Below are 20,421 nucleotides of genomic sequence, written 5' to 3' on the forward strand. Positions count from 1 at the left end.
TACATAAATGCCCTAATAGGGAGAAAAGGCTTTCATTCATTTATATAGCTATATATAAATGTCTATGCACATGTATTTTCTGTAACAAATAATATCAACTCTTTACATCCCCCAGAATGAAGAATAGCACTTGTAGTTATAAAATTCTGAATAGCAAGCACATCCTTATGTGCTGTTTAACAGAAGTGTAAAATTATAGAGCCCAAACTGCAGAAAGCATTGTAGCAGTTAAAGTTTTATTGGCCCTGCCCCAGATTCCTTCAGGATTCAATCAAGGTTCAGGTGAACTGCCACCTTTAACACAAGGCCTTTGCTGATATCCACTATGTGTATCATCATCCCTCTCCCTCCTGAATAGAGTGCAGGTGCCTTAAGGTGACATTCAAGGCTCTACATAATCTTGAAGCATTGCCTACCACCAGGGCTGTACTGGAACTAGCTCAAACTAGCCCTCAAGAGAAGATTGTTCCATTTTCATTGTGAGCATTTACACCTCAGAAATCAGCAAATGCTACAAATCAGGGCTTGTTTTTTTATTTTGTTAGTTGTCTAGACTAAATAAAGAAATGGAGAAAATATTCATGTAGATTAAACTTCATGTTTTTATATATTGAAATTGTTCCAGTCGTTTTTGACCCCATTCAAACTCCAAGTCCACCTTTGTTAATCTGAGTTGTCCCTCACATAGCACTTTTACCTCTTATAGGTACTTATCATGTACTGTTATGCTTATTTGTGTATATGTCATTTCCTATATATACTTACACATATATGATGTATAGATACAGGATAAGCTATATATTGTACTTCCCCTTTGCACACTGCAGGCATTTAATGTTTGCTGAATTAGTGAATTTGTTTATGTTCTGATTAACACAAGGCCAGGGCAAGGTAGATTCTTAAGAACTTATCAAAAATTTAAAAAAACTTTTTTTTAGCATATCCTTTATAAACATGAGAGGCTCCTTAGCTGATGAGGTATAGCTTTCACATTGGTCTCCTACTCTACACCCTGCCCCCATATCTTTTGGAATTTTACCTGAAACCTCGCCCCTTTGAACAGATACTTCTAGCTACAACAAGCTTCAAGTTGAGCCTGTTTCATCCTCAAGGCAGCATGGCCCCTAATCTATCTGTATCAGTTTCTTTGCTAGATTAAGGAGTTTATATAAGACAAAAAGTTATTAATAATATCGTAACAGCTTAGAGCCCTCAGCTAGGAGAGTACCTAATGTCCAGACAGAAATTTAGATCTGTCCTATTTAAATTCTTTGTGGGTTTTTTTTTTACTTACTACCAGCTTCCACCAGTTCTCCATGTCCCCATGTCCATGGGGTTTGTACCACTGCCTGCCCCTCTCTCACAGACAGACTTTATCTTCCTCTGACTATCTATGATGCTGTCCAGCCCTGCTCTCTTTTAGGCCAGCTGCTGGTTTGTGCCCTTGTCTAGCTTTGTGCTCTTGTCTAGTTTTGTGCTCTCTTACAAACAAAGTGAATGTTGATCTTCATCTTTCTGAGCTTTGTCAGACTTCCCATCTCTTACAGATTCCTTCTTCAGGCAGACTGACTGCTACTTTGTCGCAGAGCAATTCAAAAGCTCCCAGTCTTATAGAACTTCAACAACTCCCACCCCCACACCCCACCAAGTCTCGCACTCCACTAGTATAGTCTTCAAGAACCTAAGGTCACCTCCAAACCACATTGAGGTATTATTAGAGTAGAACATTAGTGAAAGTGATTCTGGTACACAATAAAATATAACAATAAGCATTTCTACAAAGTTGTAGTGAAATGGAAAAGTCCAAAATGACTATCAGAAGTGCAAAGCTATAAAATGTTAAGATGTATTTATCTACAAATCATTCAGAAGTCAGATTTTCTGTGATATTATGATGATTCAGGAAATTATAAGTTGCCAATAATATGAGATTCTGCTACCATAATATAATGGAAGTTACCTCATTTTCATACCTGAGCCTATAGGTGACAGGAGGTCACAGATTTTAGGTCATAGAGCTAAAAAACCAGCAGAGGTAGGATAAATATGTGAATGAGAGATAAAAAGATACTCATGGGAGTGAGCCACATCCAGAGGAGGGTCACTGGGTAAGCTAGAATTAGGGTCTGGGTAAACAGTTTAGAGTAGAGAATGGAACAGCTAAGGGTTTATAGTGGGATAAGAAACACAATAGGCAAGCCATGGCCTAGGTATGCACAAAAAGGTGCAGGGTCAGAATAAGCTGCTTCTCTGCCCTCCCCAAACACTGAACCTCAATGAGGTGCTATAGGTCAGAGACTAGTCAAACAGACAAGGACTAGAAGGGGTGGGAACCTGCAGCCTCCAGGCCGCCTGTGGCCCTCTAGGTCCTCCCGTGGGGCCCTGACTCCAGTTTGGATTCAGTGAAAGGGGCCAAAGGTGGCCTGGAGGCCACAGGTTCCCTACCCCAGCACTAGATGTACCTGTACAGAGCAATGGAGGCAGTTAAAGGTTTAGGAACCAAGGAGATAACAACCACAGACCAAAGAAGAGAGTTTGTGTTGTTGCTGTTGTTGTTGTTGTTGTTGTTTGTCTGTTTGTATTTTAATGCCCAAGGATCAATTAAGGAGTAGGAATTTTAAAAAAAAAAGTTAGGGCTAAACAAGCAGGAAGAGTAGCTGGCAAGAAGGAAGTCACTCTCTGTCTGAGGCCTAGACCTTTTGTGTTCTTCCTACTGAAGTAGGAATCAATCCAAATTCATCTTGAACATGAGAACAGGTAATTAGAAGTATAGTATATTGGAAGGAGAACTGGATTTGGCCATAGATTCATATCTTAACTGCTGTGTAGTACCATGTGGCCAGGAGCGAGTCGTTTAGCCTCTGTCCCAGAATCTCGTCTGTAAAAAGAGGGGGCTGGACTAGATGAGTTACCTTTAAGGTCCCTTCTGGCCAGTCCTGATAAGCATTCTTTGGAAATTTTGCCATAAACTCCCTCTATAAAAATGCTTTGCATGTCTATATAAAACCCAGGGGCATGGCATTTGAAGTTAAATGGTGTCATATTCCGCAAAATATTGCATACTTCTTAGCATCATAAAATGGACAGAAAGTGTCACCTAAGTGGCACTAGGATAGAAAGAATGCTGAGCCTGGAGTTAATCCAATCCAGTAACCATTTACTAAGTACCTACATGCCAAGCACTGTGCTAAGCACTGGAGATACAATTCATTAAAAAAAAAAAAAAAAGACAATCCCTGCCCTCAATGAGCTTGCAATCTATAGGGGGAGGCAGCATACAAAAGGAATCAGGGAAGAGAGTCGGTGAGATATCCAGGTGGCACCCAGCTCAGGGGCGTCATGTTCCTTGAAGCTGAAACAAGGCAGGGCAGCAGATACAAAATGGAGTGACCCAAGAGTTTCTGCCCTCTCTAAAGGAAAACATCAAGAAGAATTTGGTAGTTGGCTCTCTAATCCTCCAAATAGAGGAGAAAGGAGGCTGAGGGAAGTGGAGTCAGTCCAGGCTTGAGTTAGCCACATGGAGGTGAGTTTAGAAGTAATGAGCTTATCCTGGGAAGGATATCTTGTTCTTTAGAATTGAAACTAGGCTGGGCACTAGATGCAAAGTGGAGAGTCCAGAAGAGCTGAGTTCAGATTTTTAAGACGCTGTGTAACCCTGGGCAAGTTACTTTACCTCAGTTTCCTCATCTGTAAAATAGGGATAATAATAGCACTTACCTCCCAGGGTTATTGTGAGAATCAAATGAGATAATAATTGTAAAGTACTTGTAGCACAATGCCTGGCACATTGCAAGTGCTATGGAAATGTTACCTATTATTATTAATCTTTGAGGAAAATTCATCTTGATGCTACTCCCATAATATGTTATCTAAAAATATTCAGAATACTGTATACGATTCTGTTATTAATTTTTTCAGAGTTTCAATTTCTGAAGTTAACTGTACTTTTTTTAGTTCATGTGAAAATTAATGGGGTTTGACCTATGTAAAATTAAGTACCACTAAAGCATTATCTGTTTTTTTGTGAGTCAGTATAATTGAATGTACAATTTAAGATCATATATGTAAGTCCCTGATAATGTTGAAGCATTGCTTCATTTCTACTGATGGAGCATGTAGTTTGTATTATGCTTGTCTGAGCTATTTTCATCAAGAAATGCTGTCTATGTATCCCCTTGGCAACATCTTTGCAGAGTTTACAACTTTCAGCAACATGTTGGCATCAACTCTGCCGTCCTCTTAAGCAGCTGCTGTGCAGCTGAGCTGTTTTAACATGCCACCACGCTACGCAAATAGTTAATATTAAATGACCAAGACATGAGCTTTTGACTCCAAGCAAGTGATTTGGCTTCCTTTGAGAAGTTGTTTGGGACAAAAATATAATCCTAGAATGCCATACATTAGTTTTCCAGCCATTTTACATTTTAATTTGCATAACAGGAATTGCATGTTTTAACTACATCATGTTCATTATGATAGCATAATAAAGTTTTTGTGATCCTAATTATATCATCAGTAGTATAATCAAACTATACCAGTCATTTTAATTCAGATCATATTAGTAAATCACTTATTATTGTATTTACTGTACTTTCCTCATGTGTTTGACATGGTAGTAAACATAAATTCTACTTTTAAACTTTTGAAAAGTGCAGGAAAAAAAGAACCATACTGATACTGATTTTTTTGAAACAGGATTCTAATACAGAATTGTTTATATTACTTTATATTGTGTTATTAGTCATTTTGGTATTTCATCAAACATCACAATTTGCAACAGACCAGAGTTGTTTAAAAAAACAAAACAGAACACTAAGGGGGCAGCTAGGTGGCACAGTGGACCCTGGAATTGGGAGGACCTGAATTCAAATCTAGCCTCAGACACATGATACTCACTAGCTGTGTGACTCTGGGCAAGTCACTTAATCTTATTGCTTTGCAAAAAAAAAAAAAGTACTAGCTGAGAAAAGACAGACTCATAAAAATGAAAAATATGAATATGAATGAAAGATGCCAAATAGACACAAGAAGTAAAAAGAACCAAAAGTAGTTAATAATGTACTTTGAGATAACTGAGTAAAAAGGAAAAATAAAAATGCATAGAAGGCATACTGTTGAGATCACAATGTTAACATATTGTAAGTCTTTCAGATTACTCTAACCTAAATTATGTTAAATATCAATAAAATAACTTCCTGACCTATTCAATAAAATTCCCTGTAAAAAGGATCACCTACTGAGTGACCGAGTAATGGCATAAATTTTGGGGGGAATTTTTCTCCAGCAATGCTTCTCTTTGCTATACATTGCTTTTTCCTGCCTCTGTTTTGCACAACACTTTGAAGAGTGGCAGGATTGTGTGCCATTATTCTTGGCAGACAGAAAACAACCTCAACTGCTAGGAGGGTGGTCACCCAGAAAATACTGCCCACCAGTTATCAGTAGTATCAGGAGCCAGAGCTGGCCTCAGACTGCTCCCTCCCAGAGCTTGGGGTCACTAGCAGAGCTTGGGGAAGTGGTATTCCCCCCAGGTTATTAACTCATCAACTTCCTGGAGCCTTCACAGGAAACTTGAGTACTATCACTGCAGTTTTTTAGTGGGGTACCATAGCAGTTATTTGTTACCTGCCTCTCACCGTCTGAAAAAGAAACAGGTATCTGAGAGACCCTGTGTTATCCCAGTTCTAAAGAAGCAGCAGTTAAAAATCATTAACAAATATTTATTAAAAGTCTATTTATTTAGTAATTCATGTTTATACAATGCTTTAAACTTTACTAAATCTACTATGTATTTTGTATCTCATCATGGAAAATGCCATAAGAATAAAATTATAATAAGTATAAAACTATCCCTCTAAGAACTTAAAATTTTTCTTGGATAGACATCAGAAACAATCAGAAGGCAAGGCAGGATATACTAACAGGGAGGAGTAGAGATCTTTTAAATAACAAGAGCAAAAGCAGAGAGGGATCCCACAACATTGGGAGGGGGAGGGATGGAGACAGACAGAAATAAGACTGTATAAATATCAGCTAGTATTATTATCCTGGCTTCAAAGTGTAGTGAAAACTCAACCTTCTCCTATAGGCTTGGTAAAAGTAATAAGTATCATTCAGTGACATATATGAGCCAGCTCTCAGAGTTAGAATGTAATGAGGCAGTGGTTCCTCTGCAGTCCGTGTTCAGCATCCTGGGAATGAGAGTGTGTAGGTCTCTGATTTTAAGCTTCTTCTGGTGTTTCACACCAGATCCAACTAAATAACGGTAGGCCTTCTTGTAAGTCTTTTAACATTTTCAGAGTACCAAGGTAGTACTCGTGCTGTCCATCTTTCATCCATCATTCCCTAAATGAGTAGCCAGTCTCTTTTTTTGATCATATATTTTCTGGATTATAACCTTTTATACTACCCTCAGGCATGCAATCTTGGGAATAAGCTAAAATCTACAAGCCAAAAAATACCTTTGGATCACTGAAAGCACTGCACAATTTCTTAAATACAATGTAGCTTCTTCTCTTCCTCCCATTCAATTTTGAACCAGCTTCACTATCCAGATGACTGCAGTGCCTGTCCAAATATATATGTTACTGTCCTAAACTTCTATCATAGTATGGGCAATAAGTATCCTCTAACCTTTTGGGTTTTCATATGTAGATTTTTAGGCAGATTTCTTTTGAGAGGTTATAGATCTTTTTGAGGAGGTTTTGCAGTATTCTAGGGATTAAGTATTTACTCTGTGCCAAGTACTGTGCTAAACCATGAGAATACAAAGAGAGGCAATAACACAGACCCTGCTCTTAAGAAAATCACCTTTTAATGAGGGAAACAACTTGCAAGTAACTACATAAATATCAGATATAGGCATTGTAAATGGAAACTAATCTTAGAGGGAATGCAGAGGGCTGGGGAGCAGAAAGCCTGGGAAAGGCTTCTTGCAGAAGATGAGATTTGCATTGAGTCTTTTTTTTAAAATAATATTTTATTTTTTCCAATTACATGTAAAGACAATTTGTAACATTTTTTTTTTAATTTTGGGTTCTGAATTTTCTCCCTCCCTCCTCCTTGCCTAAAATGGTAAGCAGTTTGATATGGGTTATTTATATGTAAACATGTAAAACGTATTTCCATATTAGTGGTGTTGTGAAAGAAGAAACAGACCAAAAGGAAAAAAATCACAAAAAAATAATAATAGTGAAAATAATATGCTTCAATATGCATTCAGACTCCATCAGTTCTTTCTGTGGATGTGGATAGCATTTTCCGTCATCAATCCTTTGAAATTGTCTTGGAGCATTGTATTGCTGAGAAGAGTTGAGTCATTTATAATTAATCATCGCATAGTGTTGCAGTTACTGGGTACAGTGTTCTCCTAGTTCTGCTCCCTTCACTTTCCATCAGTCCATATAAGCCTTTCCAGGTTTTTCTGAAATCTGGTGCAGTGAGTCTTGAAGGAAACCAGGAAAGCTGAGAGGCAGAGGTAAGAAAAGAGCATTCCCAGGCAGGGAGGAGAGTCAGGGCAAAGGCACAAGGGCTAGAAATGGAGTGTCACACACAAGAAACAGCAAGTGAGACCATGTGGCTGGATCATAGAGTAAAAAGGGGGAGTAAAGTGTAAGGAGGATGGAAAAATAGGAAGGGGGCAAGTGTGAAGGGCTCTAAATACCAAACAGAGGATGTTCCAATTGATCCTGGAGGTAATAGGGAGCCAGCAGAGTTGGAGAGAAGATGAGGGGGAGTGGTAACATGGTTAGACCTCCACTCTAGGAGAATCATTTTGACTACTAGCTGAGTAGGGATTGGAGTGGGGACAGACTTGAGGTAGATTAATTGACTATTAAAATAGTCCAGGCGAGAAGTGATGAGGACATATGTGAGTGGAGATAAGGGGAACTCTATGTGTCTGTGTGTGTAAAATTTCATTTCACAACCTTTTTTTTTCTTTGCAGTATCTTTCTCATATATAAGAAATTCAGTCTGTTCAGTGAGAGCAAGTCAGAAATCTAGGAGGACACTGAGTTGTAGAAAGATGTAGTATGCTTCATGATAACAGAAAAGCTGGAGAAAGGGAGGATGTAGAGGGAAAGGTGATGAGCTTGGTTATGAATATTTTTATGTTGAGATAACTCTATCCAGTCTGAAATGTTGAGAAGGAAGTTGGTGATGCAGGACTGGAGCACAGCATGTATTTTCTGTCTTTGTTCTTGATCAGGTCCAGATATGTTTTATCCATATTCATCTTCTAAAGAGCCATTTCCCACAAAAAAACTATTACAGTGGGGGGAAAGATGGAAAGATGGGCAGTAGGCATCACTTTACTCTTGTCAATATTGGCTGAAAGAGGGAATAATATACACAGTCATTTGAATACAGAAATCTTTCTTACCCAACAGGGAAGTAAGAGGGGAGAAAATTAAGTAAAAGGGAGGGAACACTGACTGAAGCAAGGGCAGACCCAGGGGAGGTGGTAGACGGAAGCAAAACACTTCAAAGATGGAAGGGGTGAAGGAGAGAGGACAAATAGGAGGAAAAATGGGATGAAGGGAAATACACAGTCATCTTAACGGTGAATGTGACGAACTCTCCCATAAAACAGATAAGGAGAATGGATTAAAAACCAGAATCCTACAAATATGTTGTTTACAAGAAACACACTTGAAGCAGAGAGACACACACAGCATAAAGGTAACGGGCTGGAGCAGAATCTATTATGTTTCAGCTGAAGTGAAAAAAGCAGGGGTAGCAATCCTGATCTAAAGCAAAAGCAAAAATAGACCTAATTAAAGGAGATAAGGAAGGAAACTACATCTTGCTAAAAGGTATGATAGACAATGAAGTAATAGCAATATAAACATATGTACCAATTTATGTTGCATCCAAATTCTTAAAGGGGAAGTTAAGTGAGTTACAGTTTGATGACCAAACAAGAAATAGAGGGCATTATGAAATGTAAAATAGATCATTATGTTAAATGTAAAAGCTTTTGCACAAATAAAACCAATGCAATCAAGATTAGAAGGAAAGCGGAAAGCTGGGAAACAACCTTTACAGCAAGTGTCTCTGATAAAGGCCTCATTTTTCAGATATATAAAGAACTGAGTCAAATTTATAAGAATACAAGCCATTCCCCAGTTGATACATGGTCAAAGGATATGAAGAGGCAGTTTTCAGATGAAGAAATGAAAGCTATACAGGCATAAGAAACAGTTCTCTAAATCACTTTGGATTAGAGCAATGTGAATTAAAACAATTCTGAGATACCACCTCACACCTGTCAGATTGGCTAATATGACAAAGCAAAATGATAAATGTTGGAGAGGATGTGGGAAAAATGGGACACTAATACACTGTTGGTGGAGCTATGAACTAATACAACCATTCTGGAGAGCAATTTAGAACTATGCCCAAAGGGCTTTAAACTGTGCATAAGCCTTTGGTCCAGCTATATCACTACTAAGTCTGTACCCCAAGGGGTCACAAAAAAGGGGAAAGGACCTAGATGTGCAAAAATATTTATAGCAGCCCTTGTCATGGTGGCAAAATATTGGAAATTGAGGGGATGCCCATCAGTTGAAGAATGGCTGAACAAGCTATGGTATATGAATATAATGGAATACTACTGTGCAATAAGAAATGATGAACAGGCAGATTTCAGAAAAACCTGGAAAGATTGGTACAAACTGATGCAGAATGAAATGAGCAGAACCAGGAAAACATTGTACACAGTATCAGCAATTTTGTGGGATGATCAACTCTGAATGACTCAGCTCTTTTCAGCAACACAGTGGTCCAAGACGAGTACAAAGGACTCACAAGGAAAATTGCTGTTCACATCCAGAAAAAGAACTGATGGATTCTGAATACAGATCAAAACATATTTTTTCACTTACCTCTTTTTCATGTTTTTTTCTTTTGATCTGTTTCTTTCACAACTGTGACTAATATGGAAATATGTTTTACATGATAGCACATGTATAATCTATTCTTACCATTTTAGGAAGAGGGGAGGGGGAGGGAGAAAAATTTGAAACTCAAAATCTTGTAAAAATGAATGCTAAAAATTGTCTTGATGTGTAATTAGGAAAAAAAATACTATTTAAAAAAAGAAAAAATAAATGAAGAGCCATTTCCTCTTCATCCTACAATGCATTGGTTATTAAGGACTTAAGGGGCCAAATGTGGTACCTCCATTGTCTCTAATGATAGATATAGCTCACTACAAAATCATTAGCAAATTTGTTACATGTTCAATTTATTTATCATGAAACAGCTAGGTGGCACAATGGATAGAGCACTGGACTTGAAGTCAGAAAAATCTGAACTCATATTCTGCCTCAGATAGGATTACTTGCCGTGACCCTGAGCAAATCACTTACCCTCTAAGGTTCAGTTTTCTCGTCTGTAAAATGAGGATAATAAGAACATGTACCTTAGTAGTTGTAAGGATCAAATGACATCACGTGTGTAAAGTGCTAAATAAATGGTAGCTATTATTATTATAATTATCCTTTTGGTTTCATCCAAAAGTTTAGTTTCATGCCAAGCTTTCTCCGATCTCATTTTTTCCACCAGTGCTATTTTTTACTTAATACTATAACCAGTAGTGAATATCATACTGTTGACAGATTTCATGTATTAGCTATGCATGTATTAGCTAAGGAGAAGATTGAGTACTAGGTAATTAAATATTTGGCCATAATAACATATTAAACAAGGAAAATTATAGAAAGGACCTCCATTCAGTGTGGCCTCCTTCCACTGCCACAGTAATGGGAACAGAGCGATGGATAAGGAGACCTAGGTTGCTAAGGATAACCCAGTATTTATGTTCATAAACATTAATTTATGCTTGACTTCTCACTGAGCAGGGAAAGGAGGGAGGGAAAGAATTTGGAAGTCAAATTTTTAAAAAACAATTGTTAAAAATTGTTTTTACATGTAATTGGGGGAAATAAAATATTAAATAATAAATATTAATCTAACTATAGGTACTTTTTAAACTAAAAGAACTGAACCACATCAATATTGATATTCACACTATAAAACTAAAATGCATGTTAAAAGTAGCTAAATAGAAGGTTGGCTCACGTGTTCTCAAAAAGATAAATAAAGGAATTGGCAGAGATGATTTTATTGTACATCCAAAGAAACATCATTTCATGGGAGATTTGATCATCCGTAGTGCTTCTGCGGTACCATAAAGGTATTTGTAGCCAATATCTCTGGCAAAGCACAAAGAATCAGAGAAATTATTTGTTCAAGGAACTTAAGATTTTTTAAATCAAGTTGATATATACCTTAGTATGTTCAATAACAGTCACTGCAAAGGTGGATATCAGAGGTAGTATGTGGTGAAATACATGGAAAAATATGATTTCGGATCAAGAAATGAAAGAGGCCAGCATTTTGTAGATGCTTCATTAAGTCTCATTCTATTTGTCGTATACTTTCTTCAAGAAGATAATTAGAAAACAATAGACATAACAAACACTAAACAGTATCACAGAAAATTAAAATTACTATTTCTGGGTTTTTTTGTTTGTTTGTTTGTTTTTAGGCAATTGGGGTCAAGTGACTTGCCCAGGGTCACAGAGCTAGTAAGTGTCAAGTGTTTGGTCTGAGGCCGGATTTGAACTCAGGTACTCCTGACTTCAGGGCCAGTGCTCTGTCCTCTGTGCCACCTACCTGCCCAAAATTACTATTTCTTAACAGACAGGAAACACCTAGTTATTGATGTCATCATTTCTAGAAAGAACATGTTTATGTTCTATCTAGCCAAGTTAAAGTGGAGGTCAGACACCAAATCGGAAAAAAAGGTAAAGATTAGAAGAATTTGATTAGTTGTTTAAATTAGCTATTAACTCTGAAATGAGAAGCGGATTAAAATAAATGGATTCTGATTAGTACCATTTCTTAGAGCAGTTTCGCTGATATATACGTGACTGAAGTGCATGCAGAAGAGGCACACAATAAAGAGGCCCAAAGAGCCCAGAAACCACCTCAGCTCAAAAATACTTAATTTCCTCTCCAACCAGAGAGACCTGGTAGCTAAGAGTAACACTAGTTTATAGTACAAATGGGAAATATTGCAGAAGAGAATTACAGAAGATAGCAGTAAATTTACACAGATGCTAATGCTTTTCTTTCTTGATTACAACCCCAGATCCTAATTCTACCTCTCTCTCAACCCATTTACATAAATTTTGTTTTAGTATTAAGAAAAGAAAAAAACAACAACTCATTTTCAGATTTCTAGATCTTCTTAGATCAAAAACCCCAGGTACTTTCACACCACAAGCATCAGAGTAGGACTCAAAATAATTAAATGATGTTAAGAGAGTGTCAAAAATAAAGAGCCTAAAAATTAGCCTATGATGTTCAGTGTGGATTTTCTCAAAGCATCTCTTGCTAAATCATCAGCCGTTCCCCATCTCCTAACCAAGGGAACACACTACACTCTCTCCTTAACACTCATCTTTTCTGATGAAAGTTGCCTACTTGTTGCCTCCACTTGCTGCCCTTTCACCTCTCAACCTTTTGCCAAACTGAGACATCCAACTTCTTTGCTCAACTGAAAATGCTCAACAGAAATCTCTAAATTGGCAAAGCTGATAGCCTGTTTTAAGTCCTTCTCCTTTTTTTCCCTTCCAGCAGCGTTTGACGCTCTTAACCCCCTTTTCCTGAACACTCACTCCTCTCTAGGTTTTCATAACATTGTTCCCTCTTGGTTTTACTCTGACCTGTCTGACCAGTACTGCTTAGTCTCCTTTCCTGGATCATCCGTGAAATGCCTCCTAACTATCCTGTGTGCCCTTTTCTCTCTATACTGTTACTTAGTTACTTTAGCCATTCCAGTGGGTTCAGTTATCATGTTCATTTCTATCAGTGATATCAAACTCAAACAGGAACAGAACCCTGCAGCCTTATATTGATTTAGAAAACCACAGATTAGTATTACATTGTATTGTATTTTTTATTTACTTTATTGAACATTTCCCAATTATATTTTGATCTGGTCGGTGAACTTGGGAGTTCTAAGGGCAGCATGTGGTCTGTGAAGTTTTATACTTCTGATGTAGATGATCATCAAAGCTATATATCCAGCCTTGGTGCTCTGTCACAAACTATTAGACGTTTCTAATTGACTGTCATTTTCTTTGGCGGTCCCCCATGCCTGGAATGTTCTCCCTCTTCTGCTTCAACTACTGACCTCACTGACTTCCTTTAAGTCCCAACTAAAATCCTACCATTCTCCAATCCTGTTCATTATATCTTATTTATCCTGTACATAGGTTGCTTTGTATTTATTTGTTTGTATGTTGTCTTCCCCCACCCCAACCCACCCCCACCCCCAGTGTAAGCTCCTTAAGGACACATAGGAGCTTAGTAAATGTTTATTTATTTATTTAGGATTGATTGGTTTATCTTCAGCTCTTCATTCTCACTCACTCCCATATCCAGTCATTTCCCAAGTCTTACAGCTTTTACTTCTGCAGTATATCTCACAACCATCCCCCTTATCTCTAGCAACTCAGTTACCACACTTTTTTCTTTCATCTCCTTAGACTTCTATCTACCACAGGCTTTGGTGGTTCCCCATTATCTCTAAGAAAAAATACCACTCCTAATTTTGCATTTAAAGCCTTTCACACTCTGAATTAATATTAAGAGATTAAGAAGTGACAAGAATACACAAAAGAACTATGGGAGAAAGATCTTAATATTTAGATAACTACAATGGTGTGGTTACTGATCTAGAGCCAGACATCCTGGTGAATAAAGTCAGGTGGGCCTTAGGAAGCATTGCTAACAATAAGGCTAGTGGAGTTGATGGAATTCCAACTGAGCTATTAAAAACCCCACAAGATGATGCTGTTACATGTATAACCTGTATCGAGTTGCTTGCCTTCTCAATGACAGTGGGTGAGGAGGAAGGAAGGGAGAAAATTTGGAACCCAAAGTTTTGAAAACAAATGTTAGAAATTGTTTTCACATGCAACTGGGAAATAAGATATACAGGCAATGGGGTATTGAAATCTATCCTGCCCTACAGGAGAATAGAAGGGGAAAGGGATAAGAGAAGGGTGGGGAATAGAAAGGAGGGCAGATTAGGGGAAAGGGTATTCAGAATGCATGCTGTCTTGGGGTAGGGGAGGGACAAGATGGGGAAGAAATTTGGAACTCAAAATCTTGTGGAAGTGAATGCTGAAAACTAAAAATAAAAACTAACAAATACTTTAAAAAAAAAAAAGATGATGCCATTAAAGTGCTGCACTTCAGTGTGCCAGCAAATTTGGGAAACACAACAGTGGCCACTGGATTGGAAAAATCAGTTTATATCCCAATCCTAAAGAAGGACAATGCCAAAGAATGTTCAAATAACCAAACAATTGTTCTCATTTCACTAATGATAGTATAGATATGGGAAAAATAAGCCATGATGGCTGCTATGCATAACAGAAATAAACTACCCTTCACCACTGATGCGTCTTAATTATAAGGATGAAATGAGGATGGGGGGGCAGAAGAATTCATCTCTGCTGCTGCCAATGAGGAAGAAAATAGAGAAGAGTATAGGTGTGTCATCACTCTATGTTGGAGTGAGTTAGTCATCTGTCCAACATCCACTATGTCCAGTGAGCATTGGAGGCTTTAGTATGTATAAGTATGGGAGGATATAATATGCCCAGAACTGTGTTAGCAAAGAAGTGAACATTGTGGCTACCAAGATCTCTTTTAATTAATAGTCTGGAAACTCAGGAAACATGAGAAAATAGTCAGACATCATCCAGCTGTCCTCAGACCCATACAGAATCTGTCCTGGAGTGCTGAAAGTACTGGTGACTTTGATCATTGAGTCACTGCTAGGGCTCTCACCCCTAACCCTAATTGTAAGGGTAGATTAGAGATTTGGAAAGGTGTTACAGATGGAAAAGACACTTTCTAACTTGGGATCTCAGTTTCTGTCTCTGTAAAATGAAGGCTGTGTGATCTCTAAGGTCCCAGTCATTCTATGGTTCTACCCTACTGGTTCTTGATCTAATATGGGATCAAAGTTCCAGCATTAAGGGATTGAGAGTAGGAAAAATGATCACTAAATGATGTATTAATAAGAAATAGGGTTGATAATGTGCAGAATTTCTAATCTTTTGGACTAGTGGGTTCTGACTGGATTATCAGTGCTTACATATGATTCTATGAAATTACTTGCAGAAACACTAAATTTTAAAACTTACTATAGAACATTCTGTCCTCTCCTTCAAAGAAATATATTAAGATGATTTGACCTAAAAAAACTAAAGGGCAAATATTACCCCAGTTTTCAAAATGGAGAAAAAGGTGACTTCTCTAAACTAGAGTGCAGTGAGTTTAACATATTTCTGACAAAGATCGACCTTTATTTCTACTTTTGACAGGAGCATTAAGTATATCAGGGAAATGCTGCAGACATATTATACTGAGATTTCAGCAAAGAATTTGACAGTGCAAGTCACTCATGCTGTGCTTATGGACAAGATAGCCGTGGGCTAAGTGATAGCACAGTTAGGTAGATTTAGAACTGGCTGAATGAAATGCATCGATGGTCAACTTGAAGAAAGGTCTCTACAGGAATTAAATCAAACTCACCCCCTAGAGATCTATCATTGGCCTTGCACTTCGATGAAATCATGGAAGCCATGCTTGTCACATTTACAAAACTGAAGTGGGTAACTGACACATTAGTTGACAAAGTCAGGACTCAAAAAATATCTTAAAGGCTAGAACATTCCCTTTTTCTCTCTTTTTTTTTCTTTTGGAGGCAGTGAGGGTTAAGTGACTTGCCCAGGGTCACACAGCTAGCTAGTAAATGTCTGAGGCTAGATTTGAACTCAGGTCCTCCTGACTCCAGGGCCGGTGCTCTATCCACTGCACCACCTAGCTGCCCCCTTTGTTTATTTATGAGTTAGTTTAGTTTAGTTAGTTAGTTAGTTAGTTGATTATTTATTTATTTATTTATTTTGGGTGAGGCAGTTGGGGTTAAGTGACTTGCCCAGAGTCACACAGCCAGTGAGTGTTATGTGTCTGAGGCCATATTTGAATTGACTCCAGGGCCAGTGCTCTATCCACTGTGCCACCTAGCTACCCCCAGAACATTCCCTTTTTAAGAAATCTAATATGGATATGTATAAAGTTATATACTTAGATTCACAAAATCAACTTCACAAGTACAATCTAAGAGAGTTGTGGTTCCTGGGAAGCAAGAACTGAGAAGTTTAATTGATTCAATATGAATCAACATTGTGACGTGGTAGTCGTCAAAAACTAATGCTACCTTAACTACATTAAAAGAGGTATAGTGTCTAGAACAAGGGATGTAAACGTTCTTCTAGATGCTTCTTTGGTCAGACTGCTTCTGAGGTATTCAATTCTAGATCTCACATTTTGGGAAAAACATAGGCAAACTGTATTGCATTCAGAAAAAAAGCAAATAGGATAACAAAGAGACTGGAGAACCTGCCATACAGAGATGATTTCAAAGAAATGGGGATGTTTAGCTTAAAGAAGAGGGGATATGATAGCTTTCTTCAAGTGTTATGAACAAGAGAAAGTTCTTTCTGTTATAGAAAATAGTCACCACAGCTTATCATACCTATACTGTCATTAGCTGTACTTAGAACCATGAAACATCCACAGTGTCTAAGCATTTTCAAACAGAGAACTTGAGTTCTGACCACAAAGACCTATGAGCTGTTGTCATTAGGAAGAGGAATTTGACTTGTTCCAACCTGAGGATAAACTAAGGAGCATTGAATAGAAGTTGTAGAGACATATTTGGGTCCAGTGTATGAAAAACTCAGCAACAGAGCTACCTAGAACTGGAATGGGATGTAGTAGGTTACCCCTTACTAGAGATCTTCATACAGAGAGTAGATAACCTTTTTAGCAATATTTATAGACATGATTGATTCTTGTTTAGGTACTGATTGACCTCTCAGGTGACTTCCAACTTTGTATAAACATTGTATAAAACAATACCGATTAATCTGGCCCTGAAGAAGTCCAGCACAGGCTCTTTGAATTATAAGGGAAAACTCCTAAAGCCAACTCTCAGTTCCCCAATTAACTGAAGGATGAAATAATAGCAGGATTAGAAAAAATACATAGGCATCCCCTAAACCACGTTTGATCCAGGAATATCCACCTCTTCTGTACAACCTTTTACTAAAATTGCTGATAAATAGCCAATTGGAAATACTTAAACCACATCTGCTTTCTTTTCCAAACTTCGCCACCATTTTGATAGGTCAAGTAGTTAAGAACGAAATAAACAAAACAAACAATATAATAAGAAGCGGTGCAAAAGTGCAATGGAACAGGAAATGGGGTACAGAAGTCTATCCTGCTCTACAGGAAAAAAGAAGGGGAAGGGGATAAGAGAAGGGAGGGGGGAGAGATAGAAGAGAAGGCAGACTAGGGGAAGGGGTATTCAGAATGCATGCCATCTTGGGGTGGGGGGAGGGGTAAGAAATATGGAACACAAAAACTTGTGGAAGTGAATGTTGAAAACTAAAAATAAATAAATTTATATTTAAAAAAAAGTGCAATGGAAATAGCACATGGTGTCACAAGACTGAGTGTGAATCATCATTCTACTTCTTAGTACCTATGCACCCTTGAACAAGTCACTTAACTTTTCTGGGCCTCAAATGTTAAATTAGGGGTTGGACCAGATGAACATTTAGGTCCCAATCAGCTTTACATCTGTGATTCAGAAGGGAAAAAAAATTAAATTCCTAGATAACTAAAAACATAGTAATCAAATCCAGACTATTCAAGAGCTAAATGTTAACACAAAAGCAAAACAGTTGAGTAGAAACTTGTCACTAATGTGATATTATTTTAATAGCATGTTTTAAAAGATATTGACAGTTCACAAAATATGTGAGGCATATATGTGTGTACTTCATATTTCAGATTAAGGATTGGACTAGAAAATTTCTAAGGTCCCTTTCAACTCAAGATTCTACAATTCTGTATTGGCTTATACTTTTTGTATTATTTCCATAGATTTCATTTACAGAATTATATTTTCTTCTTGCTTTCCTCCTCGTTTTCAGTTTTAAAATAAATGCTTTTGATTGAATTAATGATAGGTTTCTATAATTGTACTTTTCAGTTGTTTCATATTTTCTTATTCTATTACTCAACAGGAGTTGGCAGTAATGAAACAGACTCTAATTAATATGCATAGCAGGCACTGTGGGGATAAATTACCTGCTTCTAAAAATGAGACAAGAATTATGACTGTGACAACAAATCCTGTTGATCTACCCAAAGAAAATGAAGAAAATATATTTATACCCAAACCAACAGTGTTTGTAAGTATAGTAAGAAATAACTTATATGTTTATCATATGCACTGCCATATAAATAGAATTTTCTTCAGACTCTTAAATTTATTTCACCTTACATTTGCTGTATATTGGTGGTTGTATTTTTTTTTTAAATATGCCTCTGGATCCTAGAGTTAGAAGGGACTTAAGTTGGAGATACTAACCTGCCTTTGGATAGCACACTATACTCGTTCAAGTGTCACACAGATGTGTGCTCTGTTGCCTACTGATGTTTGTGTGTTTTGTGGATTGAGATCACCTAACATTTCCAAAACAACGTACAGAAGTTACCCCAAATCTAGAGTTTGCCACTGCCTAACCACGGATTAGAGAGGAATAAAAGTAGGGGATTTTTGGAATAAATAGATTTTGCTTTCTTTGGGAAATAGCATAAGTTGCTTTAAGAGTTACTTCTAAGATTATGGAACTAAATACATTACATACAGATTTAAATGCCTTAATTGAAGTAAGAAACTCTGTGAGAAAAAAAAATCAGACAAAGAAAAAGGTGAGGAAGCAAATGAGGAGAGAAGGATGGAGTAGAGGAAAAAAAGCTGAGAATCTAGAGATAATGAGAATGAGCAAGTAAGTCATTTTAAAAATTAGAAAAGGACAAGGATGACAGGGAAGGCAAACATAGGAGGATACATATTCTTAGCCGTGTATTTTTTTCATACCTCGTTTTCTAAGTTTAGCTAAACTATGTTGCCCTTCATAACCCTAGAAAAGAACTCACAGGAATTGATTTGCAGAAAACCATGTCTCCTCCTTCCAAAAAGCACTATGCAATATCACATCAACTCACAGAATATGGGTATGAGTCCAACCCCTTTGTTTTACATCAGAGGTACCTGAAGTCCAGAGAGGCTGATTGCCTTGCCCAAGGTCATACCACTAATGTGTGGTAAAGCTGGGGATAAAACCAAGCCCTTTTACCTGCTAGTATAATATGCTAAAAGAACCAAGTTAGAAGGTACTTTAGAGGTCCAAACCCATGAAGGAATCCTTTCTATAATATTTCTAATGGGTGTCCATCCAATCTCTGCTTGAAGGTCTTCAGTAACAGGGAATTCACTACCTACTTGGGGCAATCCATTCTATTTTTAGTCAGCTCTTATTGTTAGAAAGTTCTCCCCTATTTTCAGGACACAAGAGCAACAGGATGGCAGACTAAATATTTTCTCTAATCCCCACAACCTCTCAAACCTCCCCAAAACAGAAATCATGCCCCAAAGATAAAGATAAAGAAAAAGCAACTTCAGCTGTTTCCTTGGTATAGGACACAAAAAATCCAAAACAAGGTATAAAAAAAACCCAAACCTAGGAACTAATGCTCACTGGCCCTAAGATCACTCAGCAACTCTCACCCACTTCCCACGTGACCAGAAGCAAGGCCACACTAGAAGATCCAGTGACACCACAGAGGTGTACAAAACCCACCTCTATATTCCAGTCCCCCCTTCCTCTTTCCAGTGCCACAGAGCCTTTGGCTCCAGGCTGTGGAAGTTTTCTCAGACCTTGAAAGCCATCTTGGCCTTAGCCTTTCAGCAGCAAAAGCCTATCAGGGTCTGCAGCCTGGAAGCACCAACACTGCAAAGATCTAAACTGCCAGTGCCAGGCCATAGAACTATGCAACAGAAGGAGTGGGGACAGGTCACCAGGACAGAACACTCCATTTAGGGAACTGTTTAGCATTCCACCAGTCCTAACGAAGAGCATAGCATCCAGCTCAACACCCAAAAGTCAGTTGGAGCAGAGACCTAGGCTGGTGAACTGCAAATTGCCCAGTGTAGGGGAAGGCTGACACTTTAAAATTCAGCCCCTGAGGAAACCACAGTCAGAGGAAAGGGAGTCAGAAGTAAGCAATAAGGAAAACGGGGAGGGGGGGAAGAGACTGAAAGTACCAAATGTTATAGGAAGAAGAAATCTCAAAGACCTTGAATATAAATAGATAAATCAACAGGAATAACAGTAACAACAGAAGGAAATGTAGATCTAGTAAATTAGTGCAGGCATCTATAACTAAATACTGCAAAATGAAGGAAAATAA

The 20,421-nt window shown here is 37.8% G+C and overlaps 1 protein-coding gene across 1 annotated transcript in view; it reads left to right on the top strand.

Moving 5' to 3' along the window:
• PIBF1 (progesterone immunomodulatory binding factor 1) overlaps nucleotides 1–20,421 on the top strand; it is a 302,692-nt gene that overhangs the window by 264,609 nt on the left and 17,662 nt on the right. The window contains exon 17 of the mRNA XM_020992441.2: nucleotides 18,189–18,356. Coding sequence (XP_020848100.1) covers nucleotides 18,189–18,356 — 168 coding nt within the window. The remainder of the gene's footprint in view (nucleotides 1–18,188; nucleotides 18,357–20,421) is intronic.

Source organism: Phascolarctos cinereus, unplaced genomic scaffold, assembly GCF_003287225.1.
Source record: "Phascolarctos cinereus isolate Bilbo 61053 unplaced genomic scaffold, phaCin_HiC Scaffold_7;HRSCAF=346, whole genome shotgun sequence".
Classification (NCBI taxonomy): Eukaryota; Metazoa; Chordata; class Mammalia; order Diprotodontia; family Phascolarctidae; genus Phascolarctos; species Phascolarctos cinereus.